The following is a 27,841-nucleotide window of genomic DNA, read 5'->3' as shown; positions in this document are numbered from 1 at the left end:
AGGATACAAATTCAATTTACAAAAATCTGTTGTGTTTCAATACATTCATAACAAACTAGCAGTAAGGGAAATTAAGGAAACAATTCCGTTTACAACTGCATCAAAAAGAATAAAAAACCTAGGAATAAATTTAACCACAGAGGCAAAAGACTTGCACAATGAAAACTATAAGACATTGATGAACGAAACTGAAGAAAACAAAAAATAAATGGACAGTCCATGCTTATGGATTAGAAGAATTAGTAGTGTCAAAATGTCCTTATTATTCAAAGTAATCAACAGATACAATGCAATCTCTATAAAATTCCTATGACATTTGTCACAGAAATAGAACTAATCCTAAAATTTGTATGGAAGCATAGAAAATCCAGAATAGCCAAAGCAAACTTGAGAAAGAACAAAGTTGAACTTATGCCTTGGTTTCAAACTATATTACAAAGCTGTAGTCATCCAAACAGTATTGTACTGGCACAAGACCATTCACATAGATTAATGGAACATAATTGAGAGCCAAGAAGTAAACCCACAATATATGTATTGTCAATGAATTAATGACAAAGGAGCTAACAATATACAATGGGAAAAGGGCAGTCTTTTCAATAAAGATGTTGGGAAAACGACATCCAAGACAATGAAACTGGATTACCATCTCACACCATACACAAAAGTTAACTCAAAATGGATCATATGGACTTGAACATTTATTCTGAAATCATGAAAAGTCCCAGACGAAAATATAGGCAGTGAGCTCCTTGATGTCAGTCTTGAGGTTGATTTTTTGGCTCAGCCATCAAAAACAAAGGCAACAAAAGTAAACAAATGAGACTATATCAAACTAGATAGCTACACAGCAAAGGGAACCATCAACAAAATGAAGAGGTAGTCTGCCAAATGAGAGGAAGTATTTCCAAATCATATGTCTGATAAGGGATTAATATCTACAAATAAAAGAATTCATACAACTCAACAGCAAAAGAACTAATACCCGGATTTTTTGAATGGGCTTAGAACCTGAACAGGTATCTCACAAAGACATACAAATAATATGTATATAAGAAGGTGCTTCACATCATTAGTCATCTGGGAAATGCATGCAAATCAAAAGTACAATGAAATACCACCTTAACATCAATCAGGATGACTATTATCAAAACATCCAAAGACAAGAAGTGTTGGCAAAGGTGTGGAGAAAAAGGAGACCTTTGTGCACTCTTAAGGGAATTTAAATTGGTGCAGCCACTACAGAAAACAGTATGGAGGTTCTTTAGTAAATTAAAAATAGAATTACTATATGACCCAGCAATTTCACTTTGAGGTATTTAACCATAGAAAACAAACAAATTAACTGGAAAAGATAGGTGCACCCTCACTCTGGAAAAGATAGGTGCACCCTCACTCTGACTGCAGAATAATTTGTAATAGCCAAGATATGACAACAACCTAAATGTCCACTGATGGATGATTCAAGGGGATATTATTCAACCATAAGAAAAAATAAAACTTCACCATTTGCAAGAACATGGATGGATCTTGAGGGCATTGTGCTAAGTGAAATAAGTCAAAGAAGACAAATACCACATATATCTTACTTGTACGTGTAATCTAAAAAGCCCATGGATACAGAGTACAAATTAACAAATACCAGAGGTGTGTGTGTTTGGGAGTGGGGGGTGTTGGGGGATGAGAGAAATGAGTAAAGGGTTTAGAGAGTACAAACTTCCAGTCATGGAGATGTAATGTATAGCATGGAGATATAATGGTGTCTATAGTTAATAATATGATATCAATAATATGATATTGTATATTTGAAAATTGCTAACAGTAAATTTTAAAATTTTCATCACAAGAAATAAAGTTTTGTAACAGTTTATGGTGATGGATGTTACCTAGACTTGCTGTGGTGATCATTCTGCAGTATATACATGTATTGAATCATCATGTTGTACACTTGAAACTAATAAAATGTTACACACTAATTATATCTAAATTTTAAAAAATAATTTTCTGTTCAATTCACTGAGAAAGAAAGGAGTAGGAAACAGGGGCTCAGGGAGGTTATACTGAAGTCCACCTGGCAAGTAAGAGTTAAAAAGACTTATCCTAAACCCACTGCTTTTCCTCTGTTCTAGCATTTTCTAAGATGTCAGTAGAAATGAAGTTTAAGTTTGGAAAAGGATTTGTTCCCCCTCCCTGGAGAGTGGGCTTCCCTGGTGGCTCACACAGTAAAGAATCTGCAATGTGGGAGACCTGGGTTTAATCCCTGGGTGGGGTAGATCCCCTGAAGAAGGGAATGGCAACCCACTCCAGTACTCTTGCCTGGAGAATTCCATGGACAGAGGAACCTGACAGGCCTCAGTCCATGGGATCCCTGGAGAGTGCATAATTATAGCTCTAAGAAGTCCTGAAATCCAAAAATCTGCCTAACTTGGTATTGAAACATCTAGTTTTGCTAGATTCTGAACATCAAATCCTTTTCCCCCTAATCATTATTAACACAGAACCAGAGTTCCTTGGAGCACACTTTAAGAAATGTAGTATCCACAAGTCATAATCTCTGCAAGACCCAGTGAAACCACGATTAATCTTAATCCTCTGTTCACAGTCCTTCTTCCTAGTATTGTTTCCTGAAGAGTACTGTGCAAAATTGATTTTATACTAATTTTATGATCCATGAGGTATTTTCTGTATTTCTATACATAAGGAAAGGCAGATATTTGCTCCCCAGGAAAGCATACATATAAACCACATAAAAAAATCAAGTTTTAGATTGGAATCATATCAACTCAGTATGTTAACACATTAATAAAATGTACTGCATGCTGATTTTAAGATCCTAACTGGTTATATCACAGATATTCCAAGATGTAATTGGTGGAATAAACACTATTGTTGAAGCCATCTATGTCTGTACTAGAATTAAACTCAAGGGCAGAATGACAATCAGTGTATTATTTGTTTGGTCTTCAAACTAGCTTTGTGAACTAAGGAGGAAGGTGTTTACTAGATCCATTCACAGATGAGAAACAACATGATAAACCCAAAGTTACATCCTCCAGTTTTCTATTATCCCATATTCTCATGTGGCTATAGTTTTATAATCCTTCAAAATGCTTATATTTTAAGAGTACATTAAAAACAGTGTAAAACATGAAATGATCTATTACTGATAAATGTCCTACTTGCATATATGAAAATTTATCACAAGAAAATTCTTTAATTGATTACAATTAACCTTTTAGTTCCTAAGGAAGGTTTGAAGAGTCAAGAACTATTTGATGAAATTAGAATGACCTACATCAAAGAGCTAGGAAAAGCCATTGTCAAGAGGGAAGGAAACTCCAGTCAGAACTGGCAGCGGTTTTATCAACTGACAAAACTCTTGGACTCCATGCATGATGTAAGTGTCAAACAAAAAATCCAAGTATTAAAAGAATTTCCTGAGACATAAAGTATATCCTGATTAGTGTATATAATTATATACCAATAGTTTTGGGGTCCCCCCATTCATCGATTTTGGTGATGGTTTGATTTCTGGCTGTGAAGTTCAGTTTGGCACACAATTCTCCTAAAGTCAATTATGAAATACTATTTCATCTAGTCTTATGCATCTAACATCAAGATACTAGTACAGAATGTAATGGCACTGTGTTTTAAAAGGTAGAATTCCCTATTTCTGTATGAATTTATCCAGTAAGTTTGAATGGGTCCTTCATATACTGCGGTACCACAATTCATCATGAAACACTTAATTCCATATAATTCTATATACAATTTAAGAAATTGAAAATGTCTTTGGTAACTGAATGCACAGTTAAGTAAACTTCTTTCTTACCTGGGGAATTCCAGCAGAATGGTATATTCCAAGTCAGAAATTAAAAAAAAAAAAAAAATGGGAGGCCAAAAACAAGCATGAGATGTCTCTACTGCTAAGTTTTTAAGACTGATCATCACTATATCTTCTCTTGCAGGTGGTTGAAAATCTTCTTAGCTATTGCTTCCAAACATTTTTGGATAAGACTATGAGTATTGAATTCCCAGAGATGTTAGCTGAAATCATCACCAATCAGATACCAAAATATTCAAGTGGAAATATCAAAAAACTTCTGTTTCATCAAAAGTGACTGCCTTAATAAGAAAGGTTGCCTTAAAGAAAGTTGAATTTATAGCTTTTATTGTACAAACTATCAGTCTGTCCTGTAGCAGTTTTATTTTTTTGTTTTTGTCTGGATTTTGTTTTTGTTTTGAATACGCACTACATGTGGTTTAAAGAGGGCCAAGACTTGGCAACAGAAGCAGTTGAGCTATCACTTTTCAGTGATGGGAAAAGTAGAAAGTGAGAGTTGGTGGATCCCAGAAATTAGAGCCAATAATGTGAGTGTATAAGCTCCACTTTCAGAGAATGATGGCACCTAAACCACCAGTGCCCAAAGTCTGTGTGATAAACTTTCTGCTCATACTTTTCACAGTTGGCTGGACAAAATTTTTTAGACTTTTTGTTGGTATATTTTCCCCTGTATAGTTAGCATAGCATTTTTTTGATTTATGCATGGAAACCTGAAACAAAGTTTACAAGTGTATATCAGAAAAGGGAAGTTGTGCCTTTTATAGCTATTACTGTCTGGTTTTAACAATTTCCTTTATATTCAGTGAACTACGCTTGCTCATTTTTTCTTACATAATTTTTGTATTCAAGTTATTGTACAGCTGTTTAAGATGGGCAGCTAGTTCATAGCTTTCCTAATCGAACTCTAAACATTAATCTGTGTGAAAATGGGTTGGTGCTTCTAACCTGATGGCAGTTAGCTATCAGAAGACCACAAAAATTGACTCAAATCTCCAGTTTTCTTGTCAAAAAAGCTCATATTTTGTATATATTTGCTTCAGTGGAGAATTATATAGATTGTGCAAATTAACCGTCCTAACTGGTGTAGAGCACCTAGTCCAGTGACCTGCTGGGTAAACCGTGGATTGCGAGAGACTAATTAAAAAAAAACCCAAAAACTACCAAGAGGCCCTGTCTGTACCTAATGCCCTACCTATCTCTGCAATGGTTAGATGGGAAGAAAGTTGGTAAACTGTCTTTCAGGACCTTGTGCTGTAGTTTGTAAAACTTCCTAAAAGTTATAATTCCAGATAACCAGCTGAAACACAGTTGAGAGTTTTTAAACAGTCCAAATAACTCCTCCCACTAAACTTTACCCCCTCCCCCAAATCTCTAATATGGCAAAAGTGGCTAGACACCCATTTTCACATTCCCATTTGTCACCAATTGGTCTTTCTTTCCTGGGGGTACAGGAAAGCTCAGCTACTGATTTTTCTGATTTAGAGCTGTTTGTCAGACTTCCGTGTTCAGAAAACTATACATCCCTCACAGCCTTATGTGTGCCATAGAGTTTAATGAAAGTCATGTGAATTTCTCCTTCTCACTGTTGAGAGTTATCATTTTAAACAAGATAGAAGCTGTAGTAGCCCTTTCTGTGTGCACCTTACCAACTTTCTGTAAACTCAAAACTTACATTTACTAAGCCACAAGAAATTTGATTTCTATTCAAGGTGGCCAAATTATTTGTGTAATAGAAAATGGAAAATCTAATATTAAAAATATGAAACTTCTAATATATTTTTATATTTAGTTATAGTTTCAGATATATATCATATTGGTATTCACTAATCTGGGAAGGGAAGGGCTACTGCAGCTTTACATGCAATTTATTAAAATGATTGTACAATAGCTTGTATAGTGTAAAATAAGAATGATTTTTAGATGAGATTGTTTTATCATGACATGTTATATATTTTTTGTAGGGGTCAAAGAAATGCTGATGGATAACCTATATGATTTATAATGTGTGCAAGCATTCATACAGGCAGCAATGGTCTCAGAAACCAAACAAGTCTGCTCTAGAGGAAGAGGGAAATGGAGACTGGCCCTGTGCACCACGAAGGTTATTGAGGCTCTGTCCCATTCAGATCAGAGAGGAAGTAATCCTCTGCCTCCCAGAATGACCACCCTTCTCATTCCAACAGTGCTTGTCTGTCTGCACAGGTTTAGTTTACTGAATCTCCCCTGGCACTAAAGTGTGTTAACAGGACAGAAAGGTGGTGCTTACACACTTATAGGCACCATCACATACAGCCTCCCCAACAGTTTAACAGTTTGGCAATAATATGCATAGAGGTACCAGCAATATGTAAATAGTGCAGAATCTCATAGGCTGCCAATAATACACTAATTCCTTTCTATCCTTTAAGAGTTCATTTCCTAATAAAATGAGGACATGTTTATGTTTTCTTTGAATGCTTTTTGAATGTTGTTATTTTTCAATATTTTGGAGAAATTATTTAATAAAAATGTAATCATTTGCTTTATGAATGCTCTCTAAAAAGGGGATACTCCTTTTGTAATTCTTTAAATTGATCTCAAAGTATTTTAAAATGATTTGTAACCCAGCTGGATGTGAAATTTTTGGTGCCTAAGAAATATTGCTTGAATATTGTCAGTGATAGTGTTAAGTTTCAAAAAGAGCTTCTGAAAGATAAATTATTAATCATTTATAGAGTATTATCTGGTTAAAACCAGAAGGCATATCACACATTAATCTTAATTTTTAGGCCCAACAACCTTGGCTCCCAAAAAATCGAGCTCAATGAATAAAGACAAGTGCACTTTGTTGTTAAAAGGAAATGGACTGACATTCATAAAACTATAGGAAGCTGTAAATTAAATGGAAAAAGAAGCCGTGACCTTTTAGAAAATGTGGGAAAGAAGAAATTTACCTTAATTGTGTGTGAGTGTAATTATGGACTTAAGAAAGCTATGGTGCTATCTGAAAGGAGCTTCATTTTCTATACATTTGGTATGTTGCCATCCCAAACTATTAAAGTGTGTAGTAATTTTAGTGATAGGTGACATGCCTAGATGAGGCACAACAAATCCTGAAAAGTATTTTTAATTACTGGTGCAAAAAGGGACCCTCTCCGTGTTTTTAGGCCTAGCTATAGGATACAAGACAAGTGTTTTGGGGATATATATACACCCAATTGTCTAAAACTATGTGAGGGGAACCTAAAAGTGCACCTGCCTTCTCCTGGAAAAAATAAAAGACACAGCAAAAGGAAAACACGTGTGATTAGTATCTATGAAGAACTTAGTATTTAGCATAGGATGAGCTCTGGATATATATATAAAGGAAAGCCAGGCTCACTTCAGAATTGAGGAATGGGAGAATAAGCAACTCCAATTTTACGTATCTATCAATACAACCAATTATCATTAAGTCTTATCATTTTAGTTCTCTGTTAAATATTCTAAACCTACATCACCATGGAATGGACATTATTATTATACTTTGATCTGTCAAAAGTTAAGAACTGTGACAGCCCTCAGTAAGATTTTGATCTTGGCAGATCACCGAAAGGACTGCAGCTGTATATGAATGTGTTTTTCTGTGCCTGGTTTGAGAATTAGAAGAGAAACTAAGAGTGTAAGGAGGACATGTTAACCACTTGGAATGGAAGTTTATTGTTTTCCAGACTGTGGTCAGTCAGCCTGGTCCACCAAGGATTAATGACCAGGTTTTGGGGAAAGGATTAGTTTCTCTCTAGCAAATGCCTAAAAGAAGGATTTTATTTTCTGATGAAAGGCTGTATGAAAATACCCTCCTCAAATAACTTGCTTAACTACATATAGATTCAAGTGTGTCAATATTCTATTTTGTATATTAAACAAATGCTATATAATGGGGACAAATCTATATTATACTGTGTATGGCATTATTAAGAAGCTTTTTCATTATTTTTTATCACAGTAATTTTAAAATGTGTAAAAATTAAAACCAGTGACTCCTGTTTAAAAAATAAAAGTTGTAGTTTTTTATTCATGCTGAATAATAATCTGTAGTTTAAAAAAAAAAAAGTGTCTTTTTACCTACGCAGTGAAATGTCAGACTGTAAAATCTTGTGTGGAAATGTTTAACTTTTATTTTTCATTTAAATTTGCTGTTCTGGTATTACCAAACCACACATTTGTACTGAATTGGCAGTAAATGTTAGTTAGCCATTTACAGCAATGCCAAATATGGAGAAACATCATAATAAAAAAAAAATCTGCTTTTTCATTATATGACTCCAACATGCTTTTGTAGAACTCATGCAGTTTCAATTTTCCTGCTGCTTTTCTTCCCTCTTCTATTGAAGGTAGAGTTATCAATTCAGAGAGCTTAAGCTGCTAAAGAGGACATTTAAATGTCAATGTGGCAAGTTTACATGCTAATCTGGCATAAATTCAAAATAAGCTTAACCCTGGCATCAGAGACCCAAAGACTGTCCCATCTGTGCCTCAAACGGTCATGTGCCAACTACTGCAAAGGGTACTAAGGGAAGGAAGAACTCATTCAAGCCTTTTCCAAACCTAACAGTCTTTACCATGAAAATGCTATTTTATGTACACAAACTGATTATCTCATCAAGATTCTTACCTTACTTAAATTAACATCAATTCTTTCTCCAAAAAAGAACATAAACATTCAGTAAATACAGCAATATTGCATATTATAGATAACAAAAGTAAAAGGGGTAAAATGGTAAACCAGTTATTCTATACAATTTACGTAGTATTTCCGAAAGCATAATGTGTTCAATCATATCCATAAACTGGATGATCTAGCAGACTTCCCTATGAATACTATTCTCTCCACATGTGACCTCCATCCCTAAGGAAAAGGCATTACAATTTTAAAACCAAGTCTATCTTACCTGTCATATGTGTGTCAAGTATTTGCTATGTACCCACTATATGATAAATACTGAAGTTCAAATATGAACAAGAAAATTACTATTCCTACCTTCAGTCATTTGCAAAAGTATACAAGAAGCCTCCCTTCCCAGTGTCTTAAGGTGCAATGCAGAAATACCAGATAGGGCACTAGTATATATATATATTATTGCTTTACTATTCATTTCAAGTATTGGCCTTACATTTGTAGAACACTTTCACATATAGCAGTTAATCCTCACCTACCGAATGAACAAATGAAATCAAAACAAATGCTAAGGAACATAACTCCATTTCATAAAAAGGGAACAAGCTCAGAGTTTAAACACCTGATTCATAGCTGCTAACCCATTTTATTGAAATCCGGATGAAAAATCTTTGTAATGAGGCTATTTACCACGTCAGAGAATATGGCTCTCGTCTACAAGTTCCCAGGGAACTGGGGTTGCTTTTCTGTTTTTAAATTTGTGTTTTACATTTACTGAGCACTTACTTTATGCCAGGCATCATGTTTCAATATATTATCTCATTTAAACTTAAAAACTCTATAAAGTGCTACTATAAACATCATATAAGCTCACTGTATTTATATGAGACAACTGCAGCTTAAACAACCAACTTACCTAGGTTACAAAGCTTCAGAGTGGTTAAGTAGGACTTTTTTGTTTTGTTTTTTGTTTGTTGGTTTGTTTTCAAATACTGAGCATCTGGCTCCAGAGTCCATGCTCTTACACATGAGAAATTATTAATATGAAGCTTCTAACTAGATTAAATGAGCCTATATTGACCATTCTTTGTCAAGCCTTTGACCTAATCTCATTTAAGCTAATCATTTTAATTTAACCATATCAATTTTGACTTACACATTTTAAACATGATAATTCTCTTAAAAACATGTGTTCTACCATGTGTCCAATACCCTTTGTTTTGTCAAATATACTCTACAAGGAACCTGTCTCACTTAACACCCACAGGAAAATTAACACATTTATTTCTTCAAGCTATGTAGAGAATATAGGCTACACTCAAACAGAGGAAGAGAGTCATTTATAAATGAAAACTGATTCAAGTCAAAATTTATGATTAGTTTGGCAAGTAAAATAAGAGCCTGAATTTTGAGTGTATTTTTTCTTAGACCTTCAGCTAATTTCTATTAACGTGCAGTACATGGCTCTTAACAGCATTAGTAACTTTATAGCATTTGCTTTAGTGCAAAGAACCCAGTCTTCTTTTCTTATGTCAGGCTTCCGTTGCCCAGTTAAAATGAAACCATACTTTGGTAGGGAAACATTTTTTACTTTATTTGGTCACAGACATACTAACTTTATTTGGTCACAGACAGGCTAACATCAGAACAAAACAGTTCATACAGAATACATCAGACACCCAAAAAACTTTACTCACTCTATCCAACCCACTTGAATAAAAGACACTTTATATTATTCATCCTTTACACCCTCTCCATAAATCAATAGAATAATATGTATACACAGTGTAAATAAGCCATAGCTTTTGTTACTATTAATGTGGCACTGTCTTAGAAAGTACCGTCTTTGAGTATACATGGAGTTATGCTGGAAATAAAAATCTAAACCATCCAAAACCATTAGGATTGTTTGCTAGCATTGCAAAGAATAGAGATAAAAATAACTCTTTCCAAGTGGGTGTAACAGGAGATATAGTGTGCATAAAAACCAAACAGGGGTTCACAGAATATAAAATTATGTCATAAATACCTCTTGATCAGTTGCCCAACCCACTGTGTGGCAGGCATGCTACAGGAGCCAATTCAAAGACCAACCACTAAGCCAATACTAAAAACTTAAAGGTAATGTTCCTGCTTTCAAGGAATCAAAGATGAGACACGTGGCTCAATAATTCCACTGCTATGTATCTATTCAAAAGGAATAAAAACATGGGCATACAATGACTTGCATGCAGATACTCACAGCACCATTTTTCATAATAGACAAAAAGCAGAAAAAGCTCAAATGTCCAACAACATAAATACATAACAAATAAAACATTAACAAATGAATCAACACAAACAAAATGTGCCATAGCTGTATTTCAGTTCTTATGTATAGCCATAAAGTAGAAAAGAATAATTATAAGCAAAGCAGAGTAGACTACTACACAAGAATAAAAGAGATTGTGGTGCATGCTATAATATGGATGAACCTCAAAAAATTATTCTGAGCAAAAGAATTTACACAAAGAGACCACATATTACTTGATTTCATGTATATGAGATGTTCAGAAAAGGCAAAGCTATAGTCAGAAGGCAGGTCAATGGTTTCCTATGACTGGGGATGGCATCAGGGCTCAAGTGAAAATAGTATGAGGGAACTTTATGGGAAGATGGAAATGTTTTAAAATTGAATTATAATGATGGATACACATCTCAGCAATTTTAATAAAATCATTAACATTTACACTTAAAGTGAGTAAGTTTTATGGTATATTATGGGGTGTGTATACACACACACACACACACACACACACTGCATCTAAGTGGATGTAAGCAAATGTGTAACTTTGATTCACTGTATCAGCACCTGGTACAAAGTACTTTGAATACAAAAGGCAGGTGCAGCTGATTTTCAGGAAAGCCTATAAGAAGGTGTCTTCCTTGTCATGATACTATACACAGACAACCCTAAAAATACTATTAGAAAATTACTAGAGCTAATCAGTGAATTTAGCAAAGTTGCACAATACAAAATCAATACACAGAAATCACTTGCATTCCTATAAACTAACAATGAAAAATCAAAAGTTAAGGAATCAATTCCATTCACCACTGCAACAAAAAAGAATAAAGTATCTAGGAATAAATCTACCTAAGAAGACAAAAGAGCTGTATTCAGAAAACTGTAGGACACTGATGAAAGAATTCAAAGATGACAAACAGATGGAGAGAGAGTGCATGTTCTTGGGTTGGAAGAATCAATATTTTGAAAATGACTATACGACCAAATTCAATCTACAGATTCAGTGTGATCCCTATCAAATTACCAATGGCATTTTTCAACAGAACTGGAACAAAAAATTTCACAATTCATATGGAGTAACAAAAGACCCTGAATAGCCAAAGCAATCTTGAGAAAGAAGAATGGAGCTGGAGTCCTGACTTCAGGCTATACTAGAAAGCTACAGTCATCAAGACAGTATGGTACTAGCACAAAAACAGAAATATAGACCAATGGGACAAGATAGAAAGCCCAGAGATAAATTCACGTACATATGGCACCTTATTTTTGACAAAGGAGGCAAGAATATGCAATGGGGCAAAGACAGCCTCTTCAATAAGTAGTGCTGGGTAAACTGGACAGTTACCTGTAAAAGGATGTAATCCTAGAACACTTCCTAACATCATACACAAAGATAAACTCAAAATGGATTAAAAACCTAAATGTAAGACCAGAAGCTATAAAATTCTTAGAGAAAAACATAAACAGAACACACTCTGACATAAATAACAGCAAGATCCTCTGTGACCCACTTCCTAGACTAATGGAAATAAAAATAAAGAAGTGGGACCTAATTAAACTTAAAAGCTTTTGCACAGCAAAGGAAACTATTATAAACAAGGTGAAAAGACAACCCTCAGAATGGGAGAAAACTATAGCAAATGAAACAATGACAAAGGATTAATTTCCAAAATATTACCAGCAGCTCATACAAATCAATACCAGAAAAACAAGCCAATCAAAAAGTGGGAAAAAGACCTAAATGGACATTTTTCCAAAGAAGACAAACGGATGGCTGATAAACACATGAAAAGATGCTCAACATCACTCATTATTAGAGAAATGCAAATCAAATCTACAATGAGATATCACCTCACACAAACCATTAGCCAGACTCATCAAGAAAAAAGGAAGAAGACTCAAATCAATAAAATTAGAAGTGAAAATGCAGAAATTACAAAAGACAACACAGAAATTCAAATGGTCATAAGAGACTACTATGAGCAACTATATGCCAATATAATGGAAAACTCAGAAGAAATGGACAAATTCTTAGAAAAGTATAACTTTGCAAAACTGAACCAAGAAGAAAGAGAAAACTTGAACAGATCAATCAACAAGCATGGAAATCGAAACTATAATCAAAAATCTTACAATAAACAAAAGCCCAGGATCAGATAACTTCACGGGTGAATTCTACCAAAAATTAAGAGAACAGCTAACACCTATCCTACTCAAACTCCTCCAGAAAATTGTAGAGGAATGAAAACTCCCAAATTCATTCTACAAAAGCCACTATCATGCTGATACCAAAACCAGACAAAGATGCCACAAAAAAAGAAAATTACAGGCCAATATCACTGATCAACATAGATGCAATAATCCTCAACAAAATTCAAGGAAACAGAATCCAACAACATATTAAAAAGATCATACATCATGATTAAGTGGGCTATATTCCAGCAATGAAAGGATTCTTCAATATTCGTAAATCAATCAATGTGATGCACCATATTAACAAAGTGAAAGATAAAAACCATGATTATTTCAACAGATGCAGAGAAAGCCTTTAACAAAATTCAATACCCATTTATGATAAAAACTCTCCAGAAAGTAGTCACAGAAGGAACATATCTCAACATAATAAAAGCCATATACAATAAACCCACAGCAAACATTATTCTCAGTGGCAAAAAATTGAAAGCATTTCCCATGAAATCAGGGATAAGACCAGGGTGCCCACTCTCACCACTACTATTCAAAAGTTCTGGAAGTCCTAGCCACAGCAATCAGAGAAGAAAAAGAAATAAAAGGAATACAGATTGGAAAAGAAGTAGTAAAACTCTGTCTGCAGATGACATGATCCTCTCTTATGTAGAGAAAACCCTAAAGATGCCACCAGAAAATTACTAGAGCTAATCAGTTAATACTGGAGCTAATCAGTAAAGTCACAGGATACAAACTTAATACACATATATACACTGCATTACTATACACTAACAATGAAAAATCAGAGAAATTAAGGAAAGAATCCATTCACCTTTGCAACGAAAAGAATAAAATACTTAGGAATAAATTTACCTAAAGAAACAAAAGACCTGTATACAGAAAACTATAAAGGTGATACAAATAGATGGAGAAATATACCATGTTCTTGGATTGGAAGGATCAATACAGTGAAAATGAGTATACTACCCAAAGCAATCTACAGATTCAATGCAATCCCTATCAAGCTACCAATGGTATTTTTCACAGACCTTGAACTAATAATTTCACAATTTGTATGGAAACACAAAAGACCCTGAAAAGCCAAAGAAATCTTGAGAAAGAAGAATGGAATTGGAAGAATCAGCCTTCGTGACTTCAAAATATACTACAAAGCCACAGTCATCAAGACAGTATGGTACTGTCACAAAGACAGAAATATAGACCAATGGAACAAAATAGAAAGTCCAGAGATAAATCCATGCAGCTACGGACACTTTATGTTTGCAAAGGAGGCAAAAATATACAATGGAGAAAAGATGCTCTTTTCAAGAAGTGGCGCTGGGCAACTTGTAAACTGCGTGTAAAAGAATGAAAACTAGAACACTTTCTAACACCATAAACAAAAATAAACTCAAAATGGATTTAAGACCTAAATGTGAGACCAGAAGCTATAAAACTCTTAGAGGAAAACATAGGCAGAACACTCTTTGACATAAATCACAGCAAGATCCTTGATGACCCACCTCTCAGAGTAAAGGAAATAAAAACAAAAATAAACAAATGGGACCTAATTAAACATAAAGGCTTTTGAACAATGAAGGAAACTATAAACAAGGTGAAAAGACAGCCCTCAGAATGGGAGAAAATAATAGCAAATCAAACAACTGACAAAGAAATAATCTCCAAAATATACAGGCAGTTCATGCAACAGAAAAACAAACCCAATTAAAAAATGGGCCAAATAACTAAACAGACATTTCTCCAAAGAAGACATACAGATGGCTAATAAACACATAAAACGATGCTCAATGTTACTCATTATTAGAGAAATGCAAATAAAAACCACAATGAGGTACCATCTCACACTGGTCAGAATGGCCATCATCAAAAAGTCTAGAAACAATAAATGCTGGAGAGGATGTGGAGAAAAAGGAATCCTTTTACACTGTTGGTGAAAATGCAAACTGGTACAGCTGCTATGGAGAACAGTGTGGAGATTCCTTAAAAAACTGATAATAGAACTGCCATATGACCCAGCAATCTCACTGCTGGGTATATATCCCAAGAAAAACAGAATTGAAAGAAACACATGTACCACAATGTTCACTGCAGCACTATTTACAATAGCTAAGACATGGAAGCAACCTAGATGTCCATCAGCAGATGAATGGAAAAGGAAGTTGTGGTACATATACACAATAGAATATTACTCAGCTATAAAAAGGAACACATCTGAGTCAGTTCTAATGAGGTAGATAAAACTGGAGCCTAACATACAGAAAGAAAAAGCCTAAAGTTAGAAAGAGAAAGACAAATATTGTATATTAATGCATATATATGGAATTTAGAAAGATGGTATTGATGATCCTACATGCAGGGCAGGCAAAGGAGACACATATATAAAGAACAGACTTTTGGACTCAGTGGGAGAAGGTGAGGGATTTGAGAGAATAGCACTGAAACATGTACATTACTGTATGTAAAACAGATGATCAGTGCGAGTTTGAGGCATGAAGCAGGGCACCCTAGAGGGATGGAGGGGGGAGGGAGGTGGGAGGGGGGTTCAGGATGGCGGGGGACAGGGGTGGGGAAATGCATGTATACCTGTGGCAAATTCATGTTGATGTATGGCAAAACCATCACAATATTGTAAAGCAATTATCCTGCAAGTAAAATAAATTAATTTAAAAAACAAAACAAAGATAGCCAATAGGAATTTGCTGTATGACTCAGGGAATTCAAACCAGGGTTCTGTAAAAACCTAGAGGGCTGGAATGGGAAGGGAGGTTCAAGATGGAGGGGACATATGTATACCTATGGCTGATTTATGCTGATATTTGGCAGAAACCAACACAATACTGTAAAGCAATTATCCTTTGATTAAAAAAATTAATTTTTTTCAAAAAAGAATTTTCCCTTGTGTTGGGTGCTAAAGGAAGAGCTGAAGTTAAGCACAGACAGGGGTTGACTCATTTAATATTGATTTCTCCCCCAATATTTAATTAGTTCCATGTTGTACTCATCCTGAGGTAGCGACCATGCACAAACTGACTACCAACATGACAGGTGGGAAAAAGGTGCTCACTTTAAATAAATATATAAAAGAATGTGTGGCACAAATACTGAAGTGTTCATTAAGTGTTGACATCTTAGTAGTTACAACTTCATAATGAGGCAAATCTGGGTTTAAGTCTTACTTCTGTCCTTCACTAACTCCTGGCGTGCTGCAATTCATGGGGTCGCAAAGAGTCAGACACGACTGAGTGACTGAACTGAACTGAACTGAACTCTGCGAAGTCTTGGGAAAAGTTCTATAGCCACTTTAAACCTGTTTCTATATCTGAAAAATGGAAAGAACACCAGCATCTTAAAGGATTAAGAGAATTAAATGAGATACAACACATTTAAGCTGCTTTAGCTCAGTTCCTTCCATACACCAAGTACTCAAGAAGTGTTAGATATCAAGCATATCTAAGAGGAAAATCTAAGAAGTCTGAGGAAAACCTAAGAAAATCCAAGAGAAGAGGGGAATTTTATTTTTAATGCTATCCCCCAAAAACATACAGAAAAAGTCAAGGTGAATCAAATGAAGAGTGATGTGATGAAAACAAGAACTGCATATAAATTTCCAACTTCACATATTCTAATTAATAAAAGCCAGGCTGTTCTATCACTGGCCTGCATTTTCATTTTCCTGTACATTCCCAACTATCAGACTTTGGCAAGGGTGACTCAGAGGCACTCAACATTCTTACAGAAAGAGCCTTCAATTTCCAATCAGTATCTCAAGGCATGAGAAAAACAGGGCCAACACAATAAGATCAAAAGAGAAGTAGGAAGTTATAGGTCTTATCTAAGTTTTCTGTGCAGATTTTTTCCTGGTCAATAAGAAGTCTGACAAAGAGGACCAGCGTGTTTACCTCACCTGGACAGTTTCCCAGAGCTATCACTGTAATGATGCATATAAATATGAATTAAATTTCATTAAATGTCATTAATGAGCAGGATGACAATTTGAGCTAAAAATCAAAATTGTAAACTTTTATATAGTCAACAGAGATGAAAACATGTCCACACAAAAATTTATACACAAATATTCACATAACTATTGTTCATAATGCCCCCCAAAGTGGAAACAATCTAAATGTCCATCAACTGACGAATGAATAAATAACATGCAGTATATTTGTACAATGAAATGCTATTTTCGCAAAGAAAAGAAATGAAATACTGATACATTTTTTTTTTGGATGAACTTCACAAATACTAACTAAAAGAAGTTAGTCATAAAAGATCACATTTTATAAATCTTTACATTAAATGTCCAGAATAAACAAATCTATAGAGACAAAAAGTAGATTTGAGATTTCCAGGGGCTGAGGGAGGGAGGGGATATTGGGAAGTGACTGGGTGCTGCACGTGTGCTAAGTCACTTCAGCTGGTCCGACTGTTTACGGACTGTAGCCCACCCTCTGGCCGTGGGATTCTCCACACAAGAATACTGGAGTGGGCTTCTGGGTCAAGATGTCAGAGTAAAGGACATGTGCACATCTCCTCCTGCAAGAGTACCAAAATCACAACTAGCTGTTGAATAACCATCGCCAGGAGGGTGCTGGAACCTACTAAAATAAGACACCCCACATCCAAAGTCAAAGAAGTACTGATGCTTTTGAACTGTGGTGTTGGAGAAGACTCTTGAGAGTCCCTTGGACTGCAAGAAGATCCAACCAGTCCATCCTAAAGGAGATCAGTCCTGGGTGTTCATTGGAAGGACTGATGTTGAAGCTGAAACTCCAATACTTTGGCCTCCTCATGCGAAGAGCTGTTTCATTGGAAAAGACCCTGATGCTGGGTAGGATTGGGGGCAGGAGGAGAAGGGGATGACAGAGGATGAGATGGCTGGATGGCATCACCGACTAGATGGACATGAGTTTGGGTAGACTCCAGGAGTTGTTGATGGACAGGGAGGCCTGGCGTGCTGCGATTCATGGGGTCGCAAAGAGTCGGACACGACTGAGCGACTGAACTGAACTGAACAGAAAATGAACCCTAAACAATTAAGAAAACAGTAATAGGATCATACATATCAATGATCACCTTAAATGTAACTGGATTGAATGCACCAACCAATAGACATACACTGCCTGAGCAGATGCAAACATGTGCATGCACGCACTTCCACTTACCACATCACTCTGCTTGACCCCACAATTTGTATGTAATTATTTTATATTGTTAGGTTCATCACGATCCCATTATAGCTTGCAACTGTAATTATCTTTTATTTTTTATCTGGCTATTGATTGTGAAAACTGATTAATATCTTTCACTACTGTGATTCTGTAACTAGTACTCACTTAATACCAATATATCATGTTTGGTCAACAGAAAAAATAATATAATTCTATTATTACCAAAACTACCATTTAATAGAAAAACTTGTAATCACGTTTTAAAATCCAGATACATATCAGAATTATCTTGTAATTTTTTGAAAAATACAAATGCCCACATATTGCTTTTTCTTGCCAGAGCTTCAGATATGTTTCTAATGAGTAGCCATGTTTAAAACCATTGTTCAGTTTAAAGCCAACTGAACTATATGAGGATCTTTTTTTTCTACTTTGTTTCACTTTTTCTATTTCATATTCAGTGCTCCCATTTCATGTAGTTTATATTCTCCAATTTCTCTCTTTTTTTTATGTTCTTTCTCAAGCCTTTATCCAACATAATACAAAACCTCTTGTATACAAATATAAATACTCTGTATAATATATATATTTTAGAAAACCAATGAATTTTTGCCTAAAAAATTTATGACATTTTGATTCCACTTATTTGACTTAGTATGAATAGAATGCTAGATTTCTAATCTAAAAAAATAGGTACGAAACAAGCAACAAAGGTTTACTGTACAGCACAGGGAACTATAGTCAATACCTTGTAATAACATATAACAGAAACTAATTTCAAAAGTAATATATGTGTACATGTATGTATAATGGAATTGGGCTTCCCTGGTAGCTCAGCTGATAAGACTCCATCTGCAATGCAGGAGACCCCGGTTCAATTCCTGGGTCGGGAAGATCTCCCGGAGAAAGGATAGGCTACCTACTCCAGTATTCTTGGGCTTCCCTGGTGGCTCAGACGGTAAAATCACACACAAAAAAGAATTCTACTTTTTGAAGTTTAGTAATGTTTATCTTTTTGCCAGTTTTTCTAAATGTCCTATGGACATATAATAACAATGTATGAGATACAAAATTTGAAATATATTTATGTAGAATATGAGATTAATATAAATTAATATAAAATAGAAATCTACTGTAGTTAATTTACCGACATCACTCAAGAAGCTCCTATTCTTATTTTTTCTGCACTTGATAAAATATTCTCAGAGAAATGCTAACATGCCTCACTATTACTATATATTTTTTCCTTTCCCTTATATTTCTTCTGCTTTTTGCTTCATGTATCTTTGTTTGTTTGTTGTTAGGTGTCTAACCATTTATGATGTCTATCTTCTTTGTGAATTGTACCTTTAATCATTAAAAATATTCATCTTTGCTTCATTTAAAAATAAAAAGTAAAAAGAATACTGGAGCAGGTTGCCATTCCTTCTCCAGGGGATTGTCCCAATCCAGAGATTGAACCCATATCTCTTATGTCTCCTGCACTGGCAGGTGGGTTCTTTACCACTAGCATCATCTCGGAAACCCTTAGTGGGTACCAAGCTTCTTTTAAAGGTAACAAAAATGTTATAAAATAAAACTCTTCATGATTGCACAACTCTGAGTATACAAAAGGTGTCTGAACTGTACATTTTAAATGGGTACATTTTTTGCTATCTGAATTACAGTTCAAAAAAGATGCTTTAAAAAACAGGAAAGAAACAAATAACCTTATTAGTCCTATTGTTTTTGGTGTTCAGTTGCCAGGTTGTGTTCGACTCTTCTGCAACCTCATGGAAGGTAGCCCACCAGGATCTTCTGTCCATGGGATTTCCCAGGCAAGAATACTGGGGTGTGTTGCCACTTCCTTCTCCAAGGGGTCTTCCTGACCCAGGGATCAAACCCATGTCTCCTGCATGGACAGGTTGATTCTTACCACTGAGCCACCTGGGAAGCCCCAAATTAGCCCTCTATCTATTAGTTAAGTTGAATTTGTAGTTAAAAATCTTTCCATAAAGAAAACTTCAGGCCCCAGATGGTTTCACTGGTGATTTCAACCAAACACTTCAGAGAGAAATAATACCAATTCTACAGAAACTCTTCCAAACACAAAACTGCACAGGAGGGAATATTACTCAATTCATTCTAAAACACAGCATTATGTTGGTCTAGAAGGAAATGGCAACCCACTCCAGTACTCTTGCCTGGAAAATCCTATGGACAGCGGAGCCTGGTAGGCTGCAGTCCATGGGTTCGCTAAGGGTAGGACACGACTGAGCGACTTCACTTTCACTTTTCATTTTCATGCATTGGAGAAGGAAATGCAACCCACTCCAGTGTTCTTGCCTGGAGAATCCCAGGGACAGAGGAGCCTGGTGGGCTGCTGTCTGTGGGGTCGCACAGAGTCAGACACGACTGAAGTGACTTAGCAGCAGACACCAAAATTAGCCAAAAACTACAAGAAAAGAAAACTACAGGCTAATATCCCTAATGAACATAATGGGAAAACTCTACACATAACTTTGGCAAACAGTATTTAACAATTTATTACAAGGATGACACATCATGACCAAAGGGTTACCTCGAGAACAAGGGTTGGATCCACATTTCAAAATCAATCAATGCAATTCACAACAGGGAAAAAATGAAAACTCCATATGATTACCCAAACAGATACAAAGCATTTGACAAAACCCAACATACAGTTCTAATTTAAAATAAACAACCTATTAGCAAACTAGTAATAGAAGGGAATTTTCTCAGCTTTATAAAAGGTATTTACAAAACACCACCTTCTTCTAGCATCATACTTAATGGGAAAACACTAAACACTTTCCTCCTAATTTCAGTAAAAAAACAAACCAACAGGAAGGTACCCTCTTACCACTTACATTAATACTGTACTGCAGGCCCTAGCCAATGCAATCAGGCATGAAGGAAATAAAATGTAATTAGTTTAGATGGAATGAGTAAAACTGTTTTAACTCATAGACAACATCTATGCAGAAATTCTATGGAATCTATAGAAAACTTACTAGACTTCAAAAAGTTAAACACAGAATTACCACATGATCCTGCAATTCCACTTCTAAGTATAAAACCAAAAGACTGAAAATGGGTACCAAGTAAATACATTTACATATGTTCCTAATAGCACAATCCACTACAGCCAAAAAAACAGAAATACTCCACGTGTTCATCAATGAGTGTGTGGATGAATCAACTGTAGTATATATAAACAAAATAGTATTTGGCCATAAAAAGAAATGAAGTATGAATTCATGCTACAATGGGGATGAATCTCTAAAACGTTACGTTAAGTGAAAAAACCCACGCACAAAATGTGATATTTTACATAATTTCATTTACATGAAATATCTAGGACAGAAAAATCTACAGATACAGAAGGATGATGGTTGGCTGAGAGGGTCTGGGGGAAGGGAATAGTGGGGAGAAATCACTAATGAGTAAGGGTTTTACTGTGGGTTTACAGAAATATTTTAAAACTAGACATGGATGGTGGTTCCACAACACTGAGAATATACTAAATGCCACTGAATTATTTAAGTGGTAAACTTTGTTTTATTCATTTCATGTCAATAAATTACTATTTTTGAAAAATCTACTGGAAATACAGTTTAGCAAGGTTGCAGGATACAACAGGGGTCAGCAAACTATGATTTACAGCCAAACTCAGCCCATTTCCTATTTTTGTTAAAAAAAAAAAAATAAAGTTTCTGACACACAGACATGCATTTATGTGCTAACTATGCTGCTTTCATACTGAAAAGGCCGAGTTGAGTAGTTGTAAAAGAAATACATGGCCTACAATGTGTACAATATTTACTGTCTGGTCCTTAACAACAACAACAAAAACTTGCTGACGTCCGGGATACCAGATCAATATACAACAATTAATTATATTTCTATGCACCAGTAACAAACAATTAGAAGTTGAATTTTTTTTAAATACCATTTGCAATACCTTCAAAAAATATGAAATAGAAATAAACCCGACAAAAATATGTGACAAACCTATAAACTGAAAGCTACAAAATGCAAGTTTGGCCTTGGAGTACAAAATGAAGCAGAGCAAAGGCTAACACGGTTTTGGCAAGAGAATGCACTGGCCATAGCAAACACCCTCTTTCAACAACACAAGAGAAGACTCTACACATGGACATCGACAGATGGTTAATACCGAAATCAGATTGATTATATGATTATATTTTTTGTAGATGAAGATGGAGAAGCTCTATACAGTCAGCAAAAACAAGACCGGGAGCTGACTGTGGCTTAGATCATGAACTCCTTATTGCCAAATTCATACTTAAATTGAAGAAAGTAGGGAAAACCAACAGATTATTCAAGTATGACCTAAATCTAATCCCTTATGATTATACAGTAGAAGTGACAAATAGATTCAAGGGATTAGATCTGATAGAGTGCCTGAAGAACTATGGACAGAGGTCCGTGACACTGCACAGGAGGCAGTGATCAAGACCTTCCCCAATAAAAACAAATACGAAAAGGCAAAATGGTTGTCTGAGGAGGCCTTACAAATAGCTAAGAAGAGAAGCTAAAGGCAAAGGAGAAAGTGAGAGTTCCAAAGAAGAGCAAGGAGATATAAGAAAGCCTTCCTGAGTGATCAATGCAAATAAATAGAGGAAAACAATAGAATGGGAAAGACTAGAGATCTCTTCAAGAAAATTAGAGATACCAAGGGAACATTTCATGCAAAGATGGGAACAATAAAGGACAGAAATGGTATGGATCTAACAGAAGGAGAAGATATTAAGAAGAGATGGCAAGAATACACAGAACTATACGAAAAAGATCTTCATGACCCAGATAACCACAATGGTATGATCACTCATCTACAGCCAGACATCCTGGAATGTGAAGTCAAATGAGCCTTAGGAAGCATCACTATGAACAAAGCTAGTGGAGGTGATGGAATTCCAGGTGAGCTATTTCAAATCCTAAAAGATGAGTCTGTGAAAGTGTTTCACTCAATATGACAGCAAATTTGGAAAACTCGGCAGTGGCCACAGGACTGGAAAAGGTCAGTTTTCATTCCAATCCCAAAGAAAGGCAATGCCAAAGAATGCTCAAACTACTGCACAATTGTACTCATCTCACATGCTAGCAACGTAATGCTCAAAATATTCCAAGCCAGGTTTCAACAGTACGTGAACTAAGAACTTCCAGATGTTCAATCTGGATTTAGAAAAGGCAGAGGAACTAGAGATCAAGTTGCGAACATCTGCTGGATCATCGAAAAAGCAAGGGAGTTCCAGAAAAACATCTACTTCTGCTTTATTGACTAGGCCAAAGCCTTTGACTGTGTGGATCACAACAAACTGTGGGAAATTCTTAGAGATGGGAATATCAGAACATCTGACCTGCTGCCTGAGAAATGTGTATGCAGGTCAAGAAGCAACAGTTAGAACTGGACATGGAACAACATACTGGTTCCAAATTGGGAAAGGAGTAGTCAAGGCTGTATATTGTCATCGTGCTTGTTTAACTTATATGCAGAGTCATCAAGTGAAATGCTGGACTGGATGAAGCACAGCTGGAAACAAGAGTGCCAAGAGAAATATCAATAACCTCAGATACACAGATGACACTACCCTTATGGCAGAAAGAGAAGAGGAACTGAAGAGCCTCTTGATGAAAGTGAAAGAGGAGAGCGAAAAAGCTGGCTTAAAACTCAATATTCAAAAAACTAAGATCACAGCATCCGGTTCCATCACTTCATGGAAAATAGATGGAGAAACAATGGAAAGAGTGACAGACTTAATTTTATTGGGCTTCAACATCACTGCAGATGGTGACTGCAGCCATGAAATTAAAGGACGGTTACTCCTTGGAAGAAAAGCTATGACCAACCTAGACAGCATATTAAAAAGCAGAGACATTACTTTGCTGACAATGGCCTGTCTAGTCAAAGCTATGATTTTTCCAGCAGTCATGTATGGATGTGAGAGTTGGATCGTCAAGAAAGCTGAGTGACAAAGAATGGATGCCTTTGAATTGCTGTGTTGGAGAAGACTCTTGAGAGTCCCTTGGACTGCAAGGAGATCAATCCACTCCATCCTAAAGGAAATCAGTCGTGAATATTCATTGCAAGGACTGATGCTGAAGCTGAAGCTCCAATACTTTGGCCATCTGATGCAAAGAACTGACTCATTTGAAAAGACCCTGATGCTGGGAAAGATTGAAGGCAGGAGGAGAAGGGGATGACAGAGGATGAGATGTTTGGATGGCATCACCGACTCAATGGACGTGAGTTTGAGCAAGCTCTGGGAATTGGTGATGGATAGAGAAGCCTGGTGTGCTACAGTCCATGGGGTTGCAAAGAGTCAGACACAACTAAGTGACTGAACTGAGGGCATGGAATCAACCTAGATGTCCATTAGCAGATGAATGGGTAAAGAACTTATGGTACATATACACAATGCAATATTACTCAGCTGCAAAAAGGAATGCATTTGAGTCAGTTATAATGAGGTAGATGAACCTGGAGCCCATTATACAGAGTAAAGTAAGTTAGAAAGAGAAAGACAAATATTGTATATTAACACATACAAATGGAATATAGAAAGATGGTACCAATGATCCCACATGCAAGGCAGCAAAAGAGACACAGATGTAATGAACAGACTTTTGGACTCAGTTGTAAAAGGTGAGGGTGGGATGATTTCCGAGAACGGCACTGAAACACACACATTACAATAGGTAAAACAGATGAGCAGTGCAAGTTTGAATCGTGAAGCAGGGCACCCAAAGCTAGTGCTCTGGGACAACCCAGAGGGATAGGGTTGGAAGGGAGGTGGTAAGGGGTTTGGGATGGGGGGGACACATGTATACCTGTGGCCGATTCATGCTGATGTATGGGCAAAACCATCACAATATTGTAATTATTTCCTAAAATAAATTAATTGAAAAAAATAAATACACGGAGTGACATATCTGTTCATGTGATGACAATATCATTTAGACATCAATTCCCCAAAGTGATACACAGTTTCAATGTAATTCAATTATAATTCCAGTTTCAGTAGAAATTTCCAAACACACTGTAAAATTCATACAGAAATGAAAGGACCTAGATTAACCAAAATATCTGTGAAATAAAACAAAATTGGCACACTAACTACCTGATTTCAAAAATTATCATAAAACTACAGAAATCAGAACATCATGGTATTGTACACCAATCAGTATGGCCATCATCAAAAAATCTGCAAATAAATGCTGGAGAAGGTGTGGAGAAAAGTGAAGCCACCTACTCTATTGGTGGGAATGTAAACTGGAACAGCCACTATGAAGAACAATATATGGAGGTTCTTAAACTAAAAATAGAGCTACCATATGACCCAGCAATCCCACACCTGGGCACATATCCAGAGAAAACCATAATTTGAAAGGAGGCATGTACTCCAGTGTTCACTGCAGCACTTATTTACAATCACTAGGACATTCGAGCAACCTAAATGTCCATCAACAGAGGCATGGATAAAGAACATGTGGTATATATATTTAACGGAATATTGATTATCATAAAAAGGAGTGAAATACTGTCATTTGCAGAAACATGTCTCTAGCGTATGACAACCCAGAGACTGTCATACAGAGTGAAGTAAATTAGAAAAATATCATGTAACGTTTTTTATATGTGGAATCAAGAAAAATGGTACAGATTAACTTCCTGGCAAAGCAGAAATAGAGTCACAGATGTAAAGAACAAAATTACGGTTATCAGGGGAGAAGGGAATGGAGGGATGGGACGAATTGGGAGACTTCAATCAACATATATACACTACTATGTATAAAACAGATAACTAATGACAAACTATTTCTTAGCATAGGGAACACTGCTCAATGATCTGTGGTGACCCAATGGTAAGGAAATCTTAAAAGGAGTTATCTGTATGTGTGTAACTGATTCACTTTCTTGTACAGCAAAACTAATACAACATCGTAGAGCAACTTTACTTCAATAAAAATTAATTAAAAAATAAATGGCCTTTGCTATGTTGACATATGTTTCCTCTATGGTCACTTTGGTGAGAGTTTTTATCATGAATAGATACAGAATTTTGTCAAGTGCTTTATCTACATCTATTGGGATAATTCTGTGATTTTTAGCTTTATTTTGTTAATGTGGTGTATCATGTTGACTGATTTGCAGATACTGAACTGTTTGTAGTATTCTCTTATGATTGTTTATACTTCTGTGATAAGCTATATTTTGGATTCCATAATAGGGACCCACAAGGGAGGCCTATACATTAATAAACTTGTAAATCTAAGAAAACAAAAAACAAACAAAAATCATGGTATCGGCATATAGACAAACAAACAGATCAATGGAACAGACTAGAGAGTCCAGATATAAAAACACATTTAAATAGACACGGTTTTGTTTTTTAACAAAGTTGCAAAGGCAACACAACAGAGAAGGAGCTTTTTTGACAAATGTACTAGAATAATTGGCTATACGTGTTTAAAAAACAACCTGAATCCATACCTTAAACCATACACAAAAACTAACTCCAAATGGACACAGACATATATGAATAATCTAAAACTGCAAAATTTTCAGAATAAATACAGAGGAAATCTTTGTGCCCTTGGGTTAGTCAAAGATTTCTTAGATGTGCACCAGAAACACTATCTATCAATTAAAAAATTGATTAAATTGATTTTACCAAAATTTAAAACATCTACTCTTCAAACATACTTTCAAGAAAATGAAAATACAAAGCACAAATTAAGAGAAAAATATTTGCAAACACAAAGATGATAAAGAACTGGTGTCCAGAATACGTCAAGAACTCTCAAAGCTCAACAGAAAAAAGAGGGGGGAGGGGACAGGTACATCATGAGTGCAGTTGGAGCAGTTCTTGTGACGTGCCTGATGGGCATTGATGGAGGGCTTCCCATGCCTAGAGGGATGGGAGGAGGCTCTGTGCAACCAAGTAGGGCATGAGAAGGAAAGAGGGGTAGATGAAGAGTGAAGACTGAAGACAGCAGGGAATCAGTGCCCATGGTAGGCAGCTGGGGAAAGGAGAGGCTCCCACACTCAAGGAACTCTGCTCATGGCTGGGGGAATCAATAGGCACAGGGAGGGACCTCTGGGTGATTGGGAGATTAGAGGGGAATGCAGTAGCAAGTCTATGGAGGGCAGGATGGAGTGGAATCTGTGTGCATGGTACATGCCACAGCCCTGGGCACTTCAGCCTCAGTTGTGTGTCTCCTGGTGGGGAGAAAGGGGGTTTGGGGAGTGGACCCTGAGAGAGGACAACTGTTGGTGGTAGGGGAGGGGCTTCACCACCAGGGAGGTTGGTGGAGGAGCTCCAGGACACCACGGAGGTGAGGCACCATTGTACAGTGGTATACAAAGCATGGGGCCACCATTGTGGCACTCCTTCCTGCCTGCCACCCTGGCCTCCTTGTGCAGTGATGGGGCACATACCTATACAGGCTCACATGCCCCTCAAGGGGGTCTCCCATCTGCTCAGGCCCTGGCAAGCCTGTTGGGGTCCCAGGGCTTGAGACCCACTCCTGCCAGAGTCCCCTCTGACTGCACAGGTCCCAGGCCTGAGCCTCGTTCCCACAAAAAGCCTCCAAGGACCGTGTAGATCCTGGGCCTGAGCCCCACCCCACCAAGGCCGCCTCTTCCAGACACAAGGGTCCCAGTGGTC

At 36.3% G+C, this 27,841-nt stretch overlaps 1 protein-coding gene and 1 long non-coding RNA gene across 21 annotated transcripts in view; one reads left to right on the top strand and one right to left on the bottom strand.

Moving 5' to 3' along the window:
* The window catches only part of NR3C1 (nuclear receptor subfamily 3 group C member 1), a 320,089-nt gene extending 311,972 nt beyond the window's left edge, over positions 1-8,117 (top strand). For 12 of the 20 annotated variants that reach the window (XM_081504716.1, XM_081504715.1, XM_081504705.1 and 9 more), the window contains 2 exons: positions 3,240-3,397; positions 3,969-8,117. In XM_081504716.1, the coding sequence (XP_081360842.1) occupies positions 3,240-3,397; positions 3,969-4,121 (311 nt within the window). In that variant the 3' untranslated portion in view covers positions 4,122-8,117. Of the gene's footprint in view, positions 1-3,239; positions 3,449-3,968 lie in introns of those variants that run through there. The other 8 variants (XM_081504718.1, XM_081504710.1, XM_081504702.1 and 5 more) reach the window with 3 other exon arrangements.
* The window catches only part of LOC145511449 (uncharacterized), a 118,810-nt gene that overhangs the window by 78,334 nt on the left and 12,635 nt on the right, over positions 1-27,841 (bottom strand). The window lies entirely within an intron of this gene.

Source organism: Giraffa tippelskirchi, chromosome 6 (assembly GCF_054371585.1).
Source record: "Giraffa tippelskirchi isolate mGirTip1 chromosome 6, T2T-mGirTip1v1.2.pri, whole genome shotgun sequence".
Taxonomy (NCBI): Eukaryota; Metazoa; Chordata; class Mammalia; order Artiodactyla; family Giraffidae; genus Giraffa; species Giraffa tippelskirchi.
Note: the sequence above shows the minus strand (reverse complement) of the source record. Positions and strands in the feature narration are given on the sequence as shown.